The 15,312-nt window shown below is 44.1% G+C and overlaps 1 protein-coding gene across 1 annotated transcript in view; it reads right to left on the bottom strand.

Annotated features, from left to right (window-relative positions):
- DNAH10 (dynein axonemal heavy chain 10) overlaps positions 1-15,312 on the bottom strand; it is a 136,186-nt gene that overhangs the window by 95,557 nt on the left and 25,317 nt on the right. The window contains exons 12-18 of the mRNA XM_044244403.1: positions 13,816-13,986; positions 11,062-11,238; positions 8,968-9,093; positions 8,014-8,186; positions 7,037-7,188; positions 2,078-2,242; positions 1,026-1,233 (exon numbers count right to left, since the gene is read on the bottom strand). Coding sequence (XP_044100338.1) covers positions 1,026-1,233; positions 2,078-2,242; positions 7,037-7,188; positions 8,014-8,186; positions 8,968-9,093; positions 11,062-11,238; positions 13,816-13,986 — 1,172 coding nt within the window. The remainder of the gene's footprint in view (positions 1-1,025; positions 1,234-2,077; positions 2,243-7,036; positions 7,189-8,013; positions 8,187-8,967; positions 9,094-11,061; positions 11,239-13,815; positions 13,987-15,312) is intronic.

Raw genomic sequence — 15,312 nt, 5'->3', positions numbered from 1 at the left:
ATCCTCCCAACAGTCTGTGAAAAATGGAGAGGAGATTGTAAAGAGTGTAACATGAGCCTGGTGCACAGTAAGCTCCCACATATACATAAAATATATATATATGGCCAAAAATGAGACAATACAAACATAAGTACCTATAAATTTGCTGCATTTAGGCTACAAATTGGGCTCTGAGTTTCCCAGCAGCCAAGGAGAAAAGGGAAAGCTATGAAGTCAACAATTCACAGTACTCACACCATTTAAAAACAAAACAACAAAAAAATGACAGACAAAAAAGAAAACTCCTTAAAAAAAAAAAGAAAGAAAACTTTCAGGAGACTAAGATCAGAAGGGATGCTAGAGAAATTTCTTCTGGGGTTCTTCACAAAGAAGGGGTTGCATAATGAAATGAATACCACCCTTGACAATATGGAAGTAAGAGTCCCAGTGTGATGGTCCCATCACACTGACTTAGGGTCATTCTAGGAAACCAGACTAGGAATTCCTAGAATGATCCTTAGTCAATGTGATGAAGCTCAGGCAGTGAGCTTTGAGCTGGTCTAGCTGAGGTGCTGAGCTGTGGGCTGAGAGCTCTAAAAGGGACAGGAGAGCCTTGCCTGTTGTGAGGTTGGCCCATGTAATAGACATTCAACACATATGTGATGCCCATCCCAGCCAAGGATTTGCTACAGACCATCATGGAGAGTAATCGGATCATATGTCCTTCAGTTCAGCCTCTCTCAATACAGGGGAGGGTATCACCTAGGATTTGGGTAATATTGAGTGACAGGATGTATGTCTTTAGGATAGCTGATTAAGGGGAGGGAAATCATTTCCTTTTCAGAATGTCGAGGGGCCTAATAAGAATGAGAGCCAAATGGGAAAGTCACCCTTCCATCCTGGGAGCGCCCTTCAACCAGAAAGTGGACTTACTGTCCAGATGATTTCTTCTCTGCATTTTATGATTCCGTCTTCAACTATTCATATATGTAAATTATTTTAATCTATGCCCCCCATCTTTAAAACAGGCAACAAGATTAACTTACTTCAGGATGAGCTTTGTCAAGACCTCATAAATTTTACGTTCCCAGTATTCGTAATAGGAGCCCAGCTTGGGAGCCTTGCCCGTGTTGGTGTGGATGACCAGACCCTCGACTTTGGTCAGTAGAGGCCCAATGGCAAGATACCACCTGACCATGTGATCCACATCTTTGGCCCTTTCCCTTTCGATGTGCTCAAAGAACTCCTTCACGCCTGTAGAGGAAGACATCGGTTACCATTCTTCGTGAATGCAGGAAAGGACATTACTCCCAAAGCAATCCAAACATCAGCTGTATCTCTTAGAAACCAGGGAGGGAGACAAATCATAAGAGACTCTTAATCTCAGGGGACAAACTGAGGGTTGCTGGAGAGGAGGGGGGTGGGAGGGATGCGGTAGTTGGGTGATGGACATTGGCATGGAGGGATGCAGTGTGTGCTATGGTTTTGTGTTGTGAATTCTGTAAGCCTGATGAAGCACAGACCTGTACTCCTGGAACAAATAATACATTATATGTTAATTTTTTAAAAAATACAAAACCAGCCTCTAACCTAGACTGAAAGAAAATAAGTCAACACCAAAAGTTAAGACATGCCCTAATCAAAAAACAAACGACAACAGGGGAATGCCCATTGTGCTTGCTAAAGCATACTCCATACATAAGAGAGCTTTTAGATCTTCACGCAACCTTGCTTTTCTTTAATTGCTTTTTTTGACTTGTCTAAGACCATGTAAAAGACCTTGTTTAAACAAGTAAATGTCAGCCCATAAGAACACACTCTACTTTACTGTTACAAAGTTATTGACAAAAATACTGATTGTCACAGACCCCAGAATTTGAAAACTGTCTAAGCAACTAGAAAACATGGCAAAAAGAAAGAAGAATTACTCATGATCCTTTCAAGTAAGTGACTGAGATCTTTGGGAATGGTTTTGTTCCATTTGTGGAACAAGTGTGTGTGTGTGTGTGTGTGAGTGAGCACGTGTGCAATCATAACCAACAGTTGGTTTTTTTTTTCCATTTCTTCTGTTATCAGAGAAACAAGAAATCATATCTACCTGGAAGATCTTCCTCATTTTTGGGTGCCGGATATTTAAAGAGGTTTATAGACTCTATTAACATAAGCCTGTTAGAAATGTCATCTGCATTCTTATGAATCTGGTGGACAAGGGATTCAAATTTCCCAATGGCCTGTTTGCACCGAGTTATGTAGTCAGCAATACCTTTGGGGAAAAAAGAGAAAGAAAAAGGAGAAAAAAAAAAAGATATTTTGCTTTCAAACTCTTTCTTTCCATACCCTGCCCACCAACATCTGGGAGGTTAATACTGGCATCTGGTCACAGGAAAAACCCTGCTCATCTCATTCCCTCGGGTCTTGGTGGGGGCTAACATCCCCTTAGCACTCTTAGGGATGAGGACAAGGACCCCTGTTCTCAGAATCTACCAGGGATGCCTGGGGGGCTCAGTTGGTGAAACGTCCACCTTTGGCTCAGGTCATGATCCCAGGGTCCTGAGATCAAGCCCCACGTTGGGCTCCCTGCTCAGTGGGGAGATTGTTTCTTCCTCTCCCTTGCCACTGTTTTACACTCTCTCTTAAATAAATGAATAAAATTTTAAAAAAATCAATCAAATGATACATTTTCTTGGTTCAGATTTTAGCTAACCATCATCTAGACCAGGAGAGGTAGTGGGGAGAAAGAGAAGGTTCAACTCTGTTGTCTTCCCACTGCTATGGAAACACGAACCTTCCACTCTACCCTACTCTGCCTCCAGTCTCCTCTGGCCTGTTGCTTGGAAAAGTAGCCAGTAATGACATGAATTGTAAACCTGGATTAAGCACATATAATTGGTCAGGCAGTGGTTTAAGCATGTCACCGTCATCAAGTTTTTACAACAATCCCGTGAACTGGGTACTAAGATGATGCTGACCTTACAGATAAGGACACTGGGCCTCCACAAAGTTCAGTCACAAGGGTAGAGCTGGACTTTTAACCCAGGGGGTTTAACTCGGCAGCCCAAGTCCAAATATGCATGTTCTCCATTCAAGGAAGGGAAGAAGAGAATGAAATGACAAGGAGAAGAGGGGAGAATATTTGAAAAGAAGGGAAAAAAAGAAGAGCAAATTGCCTTGCTTATTTAAAAAAGCAAAGGGCACATGTTTTAATGAGCAATGAGTGTTATACCCAAATAATGAATCATGGAACACTACATCAAAAACTGTACTGTATGGTGTATGTACTGTATGGTGACTAACATAATAAAAAATAAACAAACAAAAATAAAATTAAATTAAAAAGGAAAGGGAGGACGCCTGGGTGGCTCAGTCAGTTAAGCACCTACCTTCAGCTCAGGTCATTAACCCAGGGTCCTGAGATTGAGCCCCACATCAGGCTCTCTGCTTGCAGAGAGCCTGTTTCTCCCTTTCCATCTGCCACTGCCCCTGCTTGCATGCATGCTCACTCTCTCTGTGTGTCAAATAAATAAATAAAATCTTTAGAATTTTTTTAAAAAAATTAAAATTAAAATTAAAAAATTAAAATTAAAAAGTAAAGGGAGCTTCTACTTCTAAGAAGAGGGAGTAGACGTGTTTTCCCTTATTCCTCCTACTAAACACAGTTAGGAACCTTGCTCGTTATCTATAAAACAAATATAAGACTCTAAAAGGTGGAGAGAAGCCTACCAGCTAGGGACCTTGGGACCCAAAGAATGATTTCCTTTTCTTTCTATATCTCAGACTTAGAGATTAAGAAACTGGCAACCCTGGGGTAGGGAGAGGGCGGTTGGGTTATGGACATTGGGGAGGGTATGTGCTATGGTGAGTGCTGTGAAGTATGTAAGCCTGAGGATTCACAGACCTGTACCCCTGGGGCAAATAATACATTATATGTTAACAAAAATAATTTAAAAAAAAAGAAACTGGCAACCCATAAATGCTAAAGCCCCAAAAGGTGTGTTCTGTCTAGCCAAAAGAAAGGAACATCCTGACAAGACAGAAAATTTTACAAAGCAACTGCTCTACTCTAGCCAAACGCCACAGAAAAAACTGTGACCTCACCCAAACCCTTGCCAATAAGGACCAGTTGGGGGGCCTAGATGTCCACCTTCATACTACTGTGATGAGGCACCCTGATCCCTCTACCAGAGAAGTCCATGGAGGTAAAAGGGACCATGTACAAAAAATTAACTGTATCTCTATAAACTAGCAACAAGTAGACACCAAAATTAAAAACACAGTATCATTTACAACCATTCAAAGATTAAATACTTGAGCATAAATATAACAAAACATGTACAAAACTTGTATGTTGAAAACTAAACAGTGCTAATGAAAGAAATAAAAAATCTAAATAAATGGAAAGATATACCATGTTCATGGATTGCAAAGCTCAACAGAGTTCAGATATCAATTTTCCTTAAATTGATATACATAGCTAACATAATTCCCATCAAAATCCCAGTAAGCATTTTTGGTAGATATAAACAAGATTATTCTAAAATTTATATGGAAAATCAAAGGAACTGGAATAGCCAAAACAATTTTCCTGCAGAAAAAAATGGGAAGAATCAATCTAGCCAATTTCCAGACTTACCATATATCTACAGTAATCAAGACTGTGATACTGGCAGATGAACAGACACATAGATCAATGGAAAATAACAAAGAACCCAGAAAGAGACCCATACAAATATGCCCAGATAATTTTCTATACAGATGCAAATTCAATTTAATGGAAAAAGTTAGCCTTCTCAGTTAATGATTAGACATCCATCATCAAGAAGTAGGAGGAGGAGGGGCACCTGGGTGGCTCAGTGGGTTAAAGCCTCTGCCTTCAACTCAGGTCATGGTCTCAGGGTCCTGGGATCGAGCCCTGCATCGGGCTCTCTGCTCAGCGGGGAGCCTGCTTCCTCCTCTCTGCCTGCCTCTCTGCCTACTTGGGGTCTCTGTCAAATAAATAAAATCTTTAAAAAAAAAAGAATGAGGAGGAGGAGGAGGGGGAAGAAGAGGAGGAAGAAGAAGGAAGAGAAATAAACTTCAACTATAGTCTCACACTTTGAACAAAATAATTAACCAAGATTGATCACAAACTTAACTGTAAAATACAAAATTATAGCAACTTTAGGAAAAATAGGAGAAAGTCTTTGGGATGCGTATCAGGCAAAAGAATCCTTACACTTGACACCAAAAGCATGATCCATAAAAGGGAAACTTGATAAATTGGGATTCTCAAAATTTTAAACTTTCAGTCTATAAAAGATGCTATTAGGACTATGAAAACACAAGTTATGGAGTAGGAGAAAATATTTGCAAACCACATATCCAACAAGGGGCTAGTATGTAAATACATAAAGAACTCTCAAAACTCACAATGAAAAAGCAAACAGTATCATCAGAAGACATAGAACGACATTTCACTGAAGATGATACATGGATGGCAAACAAACACATGAGACAATGCTCAACATCATTAACCAATCCAGAAATGCAAATCAAAACCATAATGAGACCATTACATAGCTACACAATGATTATAATAAAAAAAATAGTGACAATACCAAAATGCTGGCCAAGACCCAGAAAAAAAATGGAACATATATTGTTGATGGAAATGCAAAATGGCAAAGCCACTCTGGAAAACACTATGGCAATTAATAACAGTAATAATAATAAAGACTAAACACGCAAGCAGCATAGGACCCAGAAATTGCACTCCTGGGCTTTTGTCCCAGAGAAATGAAACTTATGTTCTTGTAAAGCCTCACACACAAATATTTTTCTAGCACAAATGTTTATTCATCATAGCCAAACCTGGAAACGACCCAGGTGTCCTTCAACAGGTGAATGGCTTAATTAGGGCACATTGAGACCATGGGATTCCAGCCGCCAAAGAAACACACTACCGGTACACGTAACAGCTTGGACAACCTTCCAGGGAATTATGCTAACAGAGAAAAGCCAACCCAAAAAGGTTACATGCGATTTCATTTATGGAACACTCTTGAAATGACAAAATGATGGACGTGGAGAACAGATTCATGGTTGCAAGGGGTGGGGCTGGGAAAGAGTGTGAAGTGCATAGGACTTTATTTTTATTTTTTTTTTTAAAGATTTTATTTATTTATTTGAGAGAGAGAGACAGTGAGAGAGAGCACAAGCGAGGAGAAGGTCAGAGAGCGAAGCAGACTCCCCATGGAGCTGGGAGCCCGATGCGGGACTCGATCCCGGGACTCCAGGATCACGCCCTGAGCCGAAGGCAGTCGTCCAACCAACTGAGCCACCCAGGCGTCCCAATGCATAGGACTTTAAAATGGCAACATGAGGGGCGCCTGGGTGGCTCAGTGGGTTAAGCCTCTGCCTTTGGCTCAGGTCATGATCCCAGGGTCCTGGGATTGAGCCCTACACATCGGGCTCTCTGCTCAAGGGGGAGCTTGCTTCTCCCGCCTGTCTCTCTGCCTGCTTGTGATCGCTGTCCACCAAATAGATAAATAAATCTTTTTTTTAAAGGGGGGAGGAGGTAACATGAGTTCTCACTGCAGCGCGGAAACACGCCACACCTCGCTTGTATCGGTGTCAACAGGTCTGGAGTGTGAGCTGTACAACAGTTTTGTTCAATCTACCATGGGGAGAGCTCCGAGTAAAACATGCACAGCACCTCAGCACCTCTCTGTATTAATTCTTACAACTGGGAGTGAATCCACAAATAATTTCAAAATTAGAATTTCAATATTAGCAAAAGATAGAAAGATGTTGGGGAAAATAAAATAAAAGTCACTTTATTTTTGGAGGACAACGTATCAGGTCAGCCAGTTGTCCAAACGACATCCATCTCTTCTTCAGCCCCAACTAAAGCCTTGAGATTAAGTCTAAGTTCCACCAAGTATAAATGATTCATGTTTGAAACGCAGGTGTCAGCGACATCTACCTACACACAAGAAGTATAATTCAATGAAAACGATCTTAAATTATTTTTGCATCCCGAAGTCTACAAGGTAATAAACAGGTAGATGAATCGTGTTACCTAGTGAGCTCCAATTGAGTCTCTTATATCCAGACCTAAACACTCTCATTAATTCCTGGGAATGATCGTCGAGAAGGAGAGACTCGGCCTCATTTAACGTTCCTAGGAGCTTGTGATGGTGGTCCAGCATACGCTGTATTCCTTCCGTGTACCTGTGCGTCAGAGGAAAGTCACTGATACGAGCATGTACAATGGAGCTCATAAAAACCGTAACATTAAAAAAAAAAAAAACCGTAACATTTTAAATAGGTTACAAAACATCATTAACTAGGCTAAAGCTTTTTGTTTTCTTTTTCCTTTTTTTTTAAGCAGACTCCCTGGCCAGCATGGAGCCCAACGTGGGGCTCAAACTCACAACCTTGTGATCGAGACCTGAGCCGAGACCACGAGTCAGACACTTGACCACTGAGCCACCCAAGCGCCCCTAGGCTAAAGCCTTGATCGAGAGATGTGCAGCAAATGAAAACAATGCTGGTCTTCCCACTAACTTGCTTTTCTGGAAAATATTGGTTATTTTTCATTAGAAACTGTTATTTATGTTAACAAGGAATGGGTTTGTTATCGTTACTTTTAGAGGAATGGATGAATACAGTTTGAACATTGCTTAGTTGAATGAATACAGTTTAAACATTTCTAATCCTGGTGGCAATAAAATGCAGAAAAAAAGAAAGCAAGAGAGGGTGAGTTTTGCATAAATCTTTAAGAATGTCTAAAGGGGGGGCGCCTGGGTGGCTCAGTGGGTTAAGCCGCTGCCTTCGGCTCAGGTCATGATCTCAGGGTCCTGGGATCGAGTCCCGCATCGGGCTCTCTGCTTAGCAGGGAGCCTGCTTCCATCTCTCTCTCTCTCTGCCTGCCTCTCCATCTACTTGTGATCTCTCTATCAAATAAATAAATAAAATCTTAAAAAAAAAAAAATGTCTAAAGGCGTTCCAAGATCAAGAAGCTTACTATTGATTTAAGAGAAGAATCTTTTTTACCTAAGAAATTTGTCCTCCTGGAGAGCAACATTTCTTGCTAATTCAGGGACAGAGAATCCTAGCTGTTCCAAGTACTTTGTTTCGTTAATAATCTCCTTGAGAGCCGGTGAAAAATTAATTGCAAACATGGCCCCCTTTTCCAAGTTGGCCGTTTCGTCAGCAACGGAAGAGGTCTGTGGAAGAGAGGTCTCACGAGCATGGTGAGGGCGGTCTGAGAAGGAGCCCGCACAACCCAGAGCACACGTACATTTGGAGAGAGATCGGGGAAGGGCCCTGGATGGGGCCAGACGGGGGAGCCGGCTGGAGCCAGCTCGGATCCATGTTTTGTTCAGCGAACAGTGTTTAAAGAATTCGATTTAGTTGCTCACTTTCCCGTACTGGTCAACTGCATGTAAATATCCAGAATCCTGGCTTCCCTGCCGGCCACCATCTGGGGCTCTGCACTCGGTTTGCACCCTGCTGCAGGATTTCGCAGACCACAGTCCTAAAGCCGCCTGGCCCAGGTCTCTCCTGCCCTCCCTCACCTCCAGCCCCACCACGAGGATCCCTTCACTGAGCACGTGCCGTCTATCAGAGGCTCTGTGGAGCTCAAGTGCCGTGGACAAGGGTGAATCATGGGAAATGGCCTCTTTCTGCAGGTCAACGGACAACTACTTCGTACAGAGTTTGACTAGTGCTTTGTGTGTTGGTATCGCCTGCTCGGACTCATTTTACAAATGGGGAAACTGAGGCTTGGAGTTAAGCCGCTCGCCAACAGGGTGAGCGGGGTTGCCGGATTCCGGCACATTTCCTAGCCACGACAGGATGCTGCCTCCGTCTCCTCCCCTGGCAGCCTGGGCCCTTCTTTGCCTTTGATTTCGGAAACACCTGTCCACACACCAAACCTCAAGATAATGGCAGACGCCATCATCTGCCCCCACCGCCCTAACCTGGGCAAGGACCTGGAAATCGCACCTTAGTGAGCAGGCTCTTCTTCATAAGAGTCGGCAGGACCAGCTCGGTGGTCTCTCTCCACTGCTCATACTTCCTGTCCTCATAGTCCTTCATGGTCCTCCCCACTTCCAAGTACTTCTGTTTTACCTGTCAAGGAACTCAGGCAATTATCAGTTTGCCCTTGGAAATAACACTCCTCATTCTCTCTCTCTCTCTCTCTCTCCCCGCCTCCCTTTAAAAACAAAGTAATCTGTGAGCACATTTTGCAAAAGGAAGCACAGAAATTTTCACAAATTTTGGAGGGTGTGTTTAAGACGATACAACTTGAAATCCACACCAACTAGCAGAGATCAGCAGACTCCAGCCCGTGGGCTGCCTTGGGTGCAGCCCGAGCAAAGGACAGCTTTTACATTTTTAAAGGATTAGCAGGAACCCAAAAAGAATGACAGTGCTTTGTGGTGTGTGAAAAGCACAGGAAATTAGAGTTTTGGCGATGGTACACGAAGTTTTGTAAGAACGCAGCCATGCCTGTTCCTTGTCCCCCTCTCCACGGCTGCTTTCTTGCGACACCACGGCAGGGTATGACCTGCAAATGCCTAAAACATTTACTCTCCCAACCTTCCAGCAAATGGTTTCTCAACCCTGGTGATGTAACATACAAACGCCCACAGGCGGGGGAGGGACAGTATTATCAGAAAGACGGTCCTCCTCCAGAAAAGCTGGAGATCAAGTTCAGGGAGAAGCCCTTGTGCCTGGTTACCTAGAAGATGCCTGTACAGATTAGGAAACCAAAGATACAAAGGGCTGGTATCCAAAATCTATAAAGAACTCCTCAAACGCAAGACCCAAAAAACAGATGATCATGTCCAAAAATAGGCAGGAGACATGAGCAGACACTTCTCCAAAGAAGACATACAAATGGCTAACGGACACATGGAAAAATGTTCATCATCACTAGCCATCAGGGAGATTCAAATCAAAACCACACTGCGATACCAACTTACACCAGTCAGAATGGCCAAAATTAACAAGACAGGAAACAGCGTGTGTTAGCGAGGATGTGGAGAAAGGGGAGCCCTCCTCCACTGTTGGTGGGGATGCAAGTTGGTGCATCCACTTTGGAGAACAGTGTGGAGATTCCTTAAGAAATTAAAAACAGAGCTTCCCTATGACCCTGCAATGGCACTACTAGGTATTTACCCCAAAGACACAGATGTAGTAAAAGGAAGGGCCATCTGTACCCCAATGTTCATAGCAGCAATGGCCAGTCGCCTAACTGTGGAAAGAACCAAGATGACCTTCAACAGATGAATGGATAAAGATGTAGTCCATAGGGGCGCCTGGGTGGCTCAGTGGGTTAAAGCCTCTGCCTTTGGCTCAGGTCATGATCCCGGAGTCCTGGGATCGAGCCCCGCATCAGGCTCTCTGCTCAGCGGGGAGCCTGCTTCCTCCTCTCTCTCTCTCTGCCTGCCTCTCTGCCTACTTGTGATCTCTGTCAAACTAATAAATTTTTTTTAAATCTTTAAAAAAAAAAAAAAGATGTGGTCCATATACACAGTGGAGTATTATGCCTCCATCAGAAAGGATGAATACCCAACTTTTGTATCAACACGGATAGGACTGGAGGAGATTATGCTGAGTGAAATAATTCAAGCAGAGAGAGTCCATTATCATATGGTTTCGCTTACTTGTGGAGCATAATGAATAACACAGAAGACATTAGAAGGCAAGGAAAAGTGAATTGGGGGATATCAGAGGGAGACACGAACCACGAGAGACTGTGGACTCTGAGAAACAAACTGAGGGTTTTGGAGGGGAGAGGGTTGTGGGATGGGGATGGGCGAGCCTTAAATGGGTATTAGGGAGGGCACAGATTGCCTAGAGCACTGGGTGTGGTGCATAAACAATGCATCTTAGAACAGTGAAAAAATAAATTTAAAAAAATAGTATGATGCCAAAGATAAAAAACACAAAATGTAGTTTTAAACCTGATCCTGAAATCAGAGACCACAGGAAAGACCTTCTCAGTGGGAGGCTTGGATGTGCCCCTCCCGCGGGCAGCCCTTCCTCGTCTCTGAAATACTCGAGCGGACGACCCCGGCCAAAGTGACACACCTCTCTTCCTCGCTCACTGTCCAGGATCTCCTCCACCTCCTGGAACCTGAGGATGGTGTGCTTGATCCGAAAGAACAGGGACCGTTCCCAGTAGATCGCACCTGCTACTGGAGGGTGATTCTTGTACAGCGGGGGGTTGTCCAGGTTCTGAACAAAGAGCTTGTTAACGATGTCGATCTGAAAAGCAATCAGAGGCCCTCTGTCCATGGTACGCCTCGGCACGTGCGCCAGGAAGACTGAACTGGGTCTTGAAACCAACAAACGCTCGAGCATCAGACATCGAATGAGATACAGAATCATGCTTTTGGCTGCTTATTATTTACTTTTTTTCTTACACCCCAGCAGGTTTTTCCCTTTAACATAGGCAGTGCTCCAAATTGCCTTATGACTGCAGACCACGCACAATCTTGTCACTGACTTAATAGATATATATTTTTAAAAGATTTTATTTATTGATTTGACAGAGATCACAAGCAGGCAGAGAGGCAGGCAGAGAGAGGGAGAAGCAGGCTCCCCACTGAGCAGAGAGCCCAATGTGGGGCTCGATCTCAGGACCCCGGGATCATGACCTCAGCTGAAGGCAGAGGCTTAACCCGCTGAGCCACCCAGGCGCCCCAGATATCCTGAGATCTGTTCTAGGCAGGACCAGCAGCCAGGCCTACACTGTGTGTGTGCACGTATGTACACATGCATGTGCACCCATACACACACACACACCACTGAGATTTTATAACTATTTGATTTTTTTAATTACATAAAATACATATAACGTAAAATTTACCATCTTTCAGTGCGCCTGGGTGGCTCAGTGGGTTAAGCCCCTGCCTTCAGCTCAGGTCATGATCCCAGGGTTCTGGGATCGAGCCCCGCGTCGGGCTCTCGGCTCAGTGGGGAGCCTGCTTCCCTCTCTCTCTCTCTGCCTGCCTCTCTGTCTAGCTACTTATGAGCTCTATCAAATAAATTAAAACTTTTAAAAATTAAAAAAAAATTTACCATCTTACAGTGCCTCTCGGCAGCATTAAGCACAGTCACACCTTCGTACCACGACCACTTGGCTCAGAACGGTTTCATCCCTCCCAGAGACTCCCATCCCCACAAAACTGACTCCCCACCCTCCACCCCCAACCCCCGGCACTCACCCCTCTCTCCCTTCCGTCTCCTGAATTTAACTCCTCTATGTACCTCATGCAAGTGGAACCAAAGAGAGACCGAGCTTTTCGGACTTCAGAAATGTTCGGCCTCATCCCTGGAGCAGCAGGTGCCACAAGGTCCTTCCTTTTTAAGGCGGAGTCTTACTCCATCGCATGGAGAGACCACATTTTGTGTACCCATTCCTCTGTCAGTAGACTCCCGGGCTGTTTGCACAGTCTGGCCCGTGTGCATAGTGCCGTGTGCAATACCTCTTCAAGACCCTGTTTTCGCTTCTGGAGAGTCTATGCCCAGAGGTGGAATTGGGGGACCACATGGTCTGGACCCGCCTTTTTTTTTTTTTTTAAAGATTTTATTTATTTATTTGACAGAGAGATCACAAGTAGACAGAGAGGCAGGCAGAGAGAGAGATAGAGGGAAGCAGGCTTTCTGCTGAGCAGAGAGCCCGATGCGGGACTCGATCCCAGGACCCTGAGATCATGAACTGAGCCGAAGGCAGCGGCTTAACCCACTGAGCCACTCAGGCGCCCTGGACCCGCTTTTTAAAAGCAGCAGCTCCACACTCTCACGTGGGTAATTAGAGGTGGGAGACACAATAGTAACCCCCCAGCAATGGTCCCAATCCCCAGAATCTATGAATATATTATATTATGTGACAAAGGGAACTCAAAGTTGCCAAGCAGCTGACCTTATAAGGGCGATGACCCCGGATTAGCTGGGTGGGCCCGAGGGACCCACAGGGGCCCTTAAAAGAGGAAGAGGAAGGCAAAGCAGAGGGTCAGAGCGATGGACACAGGACTGGCCATCGCTGGCTTTGAAGACGGAAGGGAGCCACAGATCTCTAAAAGCTGGGGATGGGGGTGGGGGGGACCAAACAAGGAAATGGATTCTCCCTAGAGACTCCAGAAAGGAACCCAGCCCTGCTGACCCTTGGATTTCAACCCGATGAGACCAGGGCCGATTCCGGACCTTCAAAATCATGTGTCCGGTAGCAAATCGGCGTGGTTCAAAGTCACCAAGTTTGTAGCACCTTGTTCTGGCAGCAAGAGGAAATGACACGTTTGGAGATCCCTTAACCCCTTTATGTCACACCAACGATTACACCACATGGCCTCATTTTATCCTCTGAATAAAATCCTTTATCCTCTGAATAAAATTATAAGCAATTTTTTTTGTTTGTTTCTCCCACTAGATACTGTCTTCTTCGAAGGCAGAATCTGTGTTTTGTTCCCATCTCCATCTCTGTGTCTCCCCCCACGTTTGGAATATGCGAACACCAGAGACATTGTTCTGAATTAATCTATAAAGATGTATACAGGTAGCTAAGACTTCCGCAATGATTAAAGTGATTCTGACTACTAACTCACACAGAGCCCATCACAACGGGAGTGACAGAATACTGTCCTTGATAAATCCTTACTGAATTTCTTCACCAAACAAACCCACTTTGGTTCGGTTTCCTTGCGGCATGTTGTCACATGCTTATTGGGGAAAATGCCAGTTTCTCTGCACATGGATGCGAGAGACAGACAAGAGCGTGATTCCATTCTCCACAGTTTGCCAAGTGTCTTCTACTGCTACGGCACCTATAGATGTAGCAATTACCTCTTTGCAATACTGCGCAAGAATATCATTGAATTTCATCATCATTTGTCGATTGATAGCTTCCCGTGAACGAATGTGCTTAAATTTTAAAAGCATGTCGAATGCTGCTTCAGCTGACCGAAGCGTCTTAAAAGATTCATCAATAAAATTTTTTGCTTCTTTCTCAATAACCTGCCAATAAATAAGTAAATAAAGAATAAATAAATAAAAATAAAATAAAACAATCCTCATGTATGAAACAAGACAAAACCAGGGGCGCCTGGGTGGCTCAGTGCGTTAAGCATCTGCCTTCGGCTCAGGTCATGATCTCAGGGTCCTGGGATGGAGCCCCGCATTGGGCTCCCTGCTCAGTGGGGAGCCTGATCCCCATGTCCCCTGCCTGCCTCTCCACCTACTTGTGATCTCTGTCAAATAAATAGATAAAAATCTTTAAAAAAAAAAAAAAGAAGAAGAAGAAAGAAAGAAAGAAAAGAAACAAGACAAAACCAGAGGGAGAAAAATCGTAAGAGACTCTTAATCTCAGGAAACAAACTGAGGGTTGCCGGATGGGGAGGGGTTAGGGGGGATGGGATGGCTGGGTGAAGGACTTTGGGGGGGCATGTGTGGTGCTGAGTGCAGTGAATTATGCAAGACTGATGAATCACAGACCTGTACCCTGAAGCAAATAATACATTGTACGTTAGTAAAAGTAATAATTTTTAAAATGTCCTCATGTCCCTGTAACCATCCTGAGAAAACAAAGCGGCAAGAAGTAAGCAAAAACAAATTTGTGACTTGAGATGGGTGTCCAGGGTGCTTTAGCGGAAGCTGGTGTCCAGTTAAAAACAGCAGACTGGCTGCACTGGTTTTCTGTTCTCTCCCCTCATTCTGTTCAAAATGATCAAAAGGAAATGCTTTTAAGTGTTAACTCACAGAGCAAAGAAAACGGGAGAGGACACAACAGCAAGAAGAGAGAGTTCATGAATTTTAGGCAGATGGAAAGAAATAACGTTACAGAAGGCACAAAATTACAACCTGATGCTGGCATCAAGGGGAGCAGGTAGGAACCGGTTTCCTCCGCATGAAACCTCCAGGAGCCTGAACATCTGGAGACACCAGACACCAGGAGAGTGAGAGGCAGACACAGGATCCCTTCTCTACATGGCACAGCCAGGCCACTATTTTTCCTCTATACCCTCATTACACCCTACTCTAAAAAGAGTAGGGTTAGTTGTGGAAAAAATTAAGTCAGAATGACATTAGAGTTCAGGGGAGCCTGGGTGGCTTAGTCGGTTAAATGTCTGACTCTTGATTTTGGCTTAGGTCATGATCTCAGGGTTGTGAGACTGAGTCTGATGTTAGGCCCCACACTGGGCATGAAGCCTGCTTAAGATTCTCTCTCTTTCCCCCCACCACCCCCCAACTTTGCACACACACACTCTCTCTCAAAAAAAAAAAAAAATCCTGTTTATAGCAGCAATGTCCACAATAGCCAAACTATAGAAAGAACCTAGATGT

The sequence above is a fragment of the Neovison vison genome, chromosome 3 (assembly GCF_020171115.1).
Source record: "Neovison vison isolate M4711 chromosome 3, ASM_NN_V1, whole genome shotgun sequence".
Lineage (NCBI taxonomy): Eukaryota > Metazoa > Chordata > Mammalia > Carnivora > Mustelidae > Neogale > Neogale vison.
This window is presented reverse-complemented; position numbering and strand designations above follow the sequence as displayed.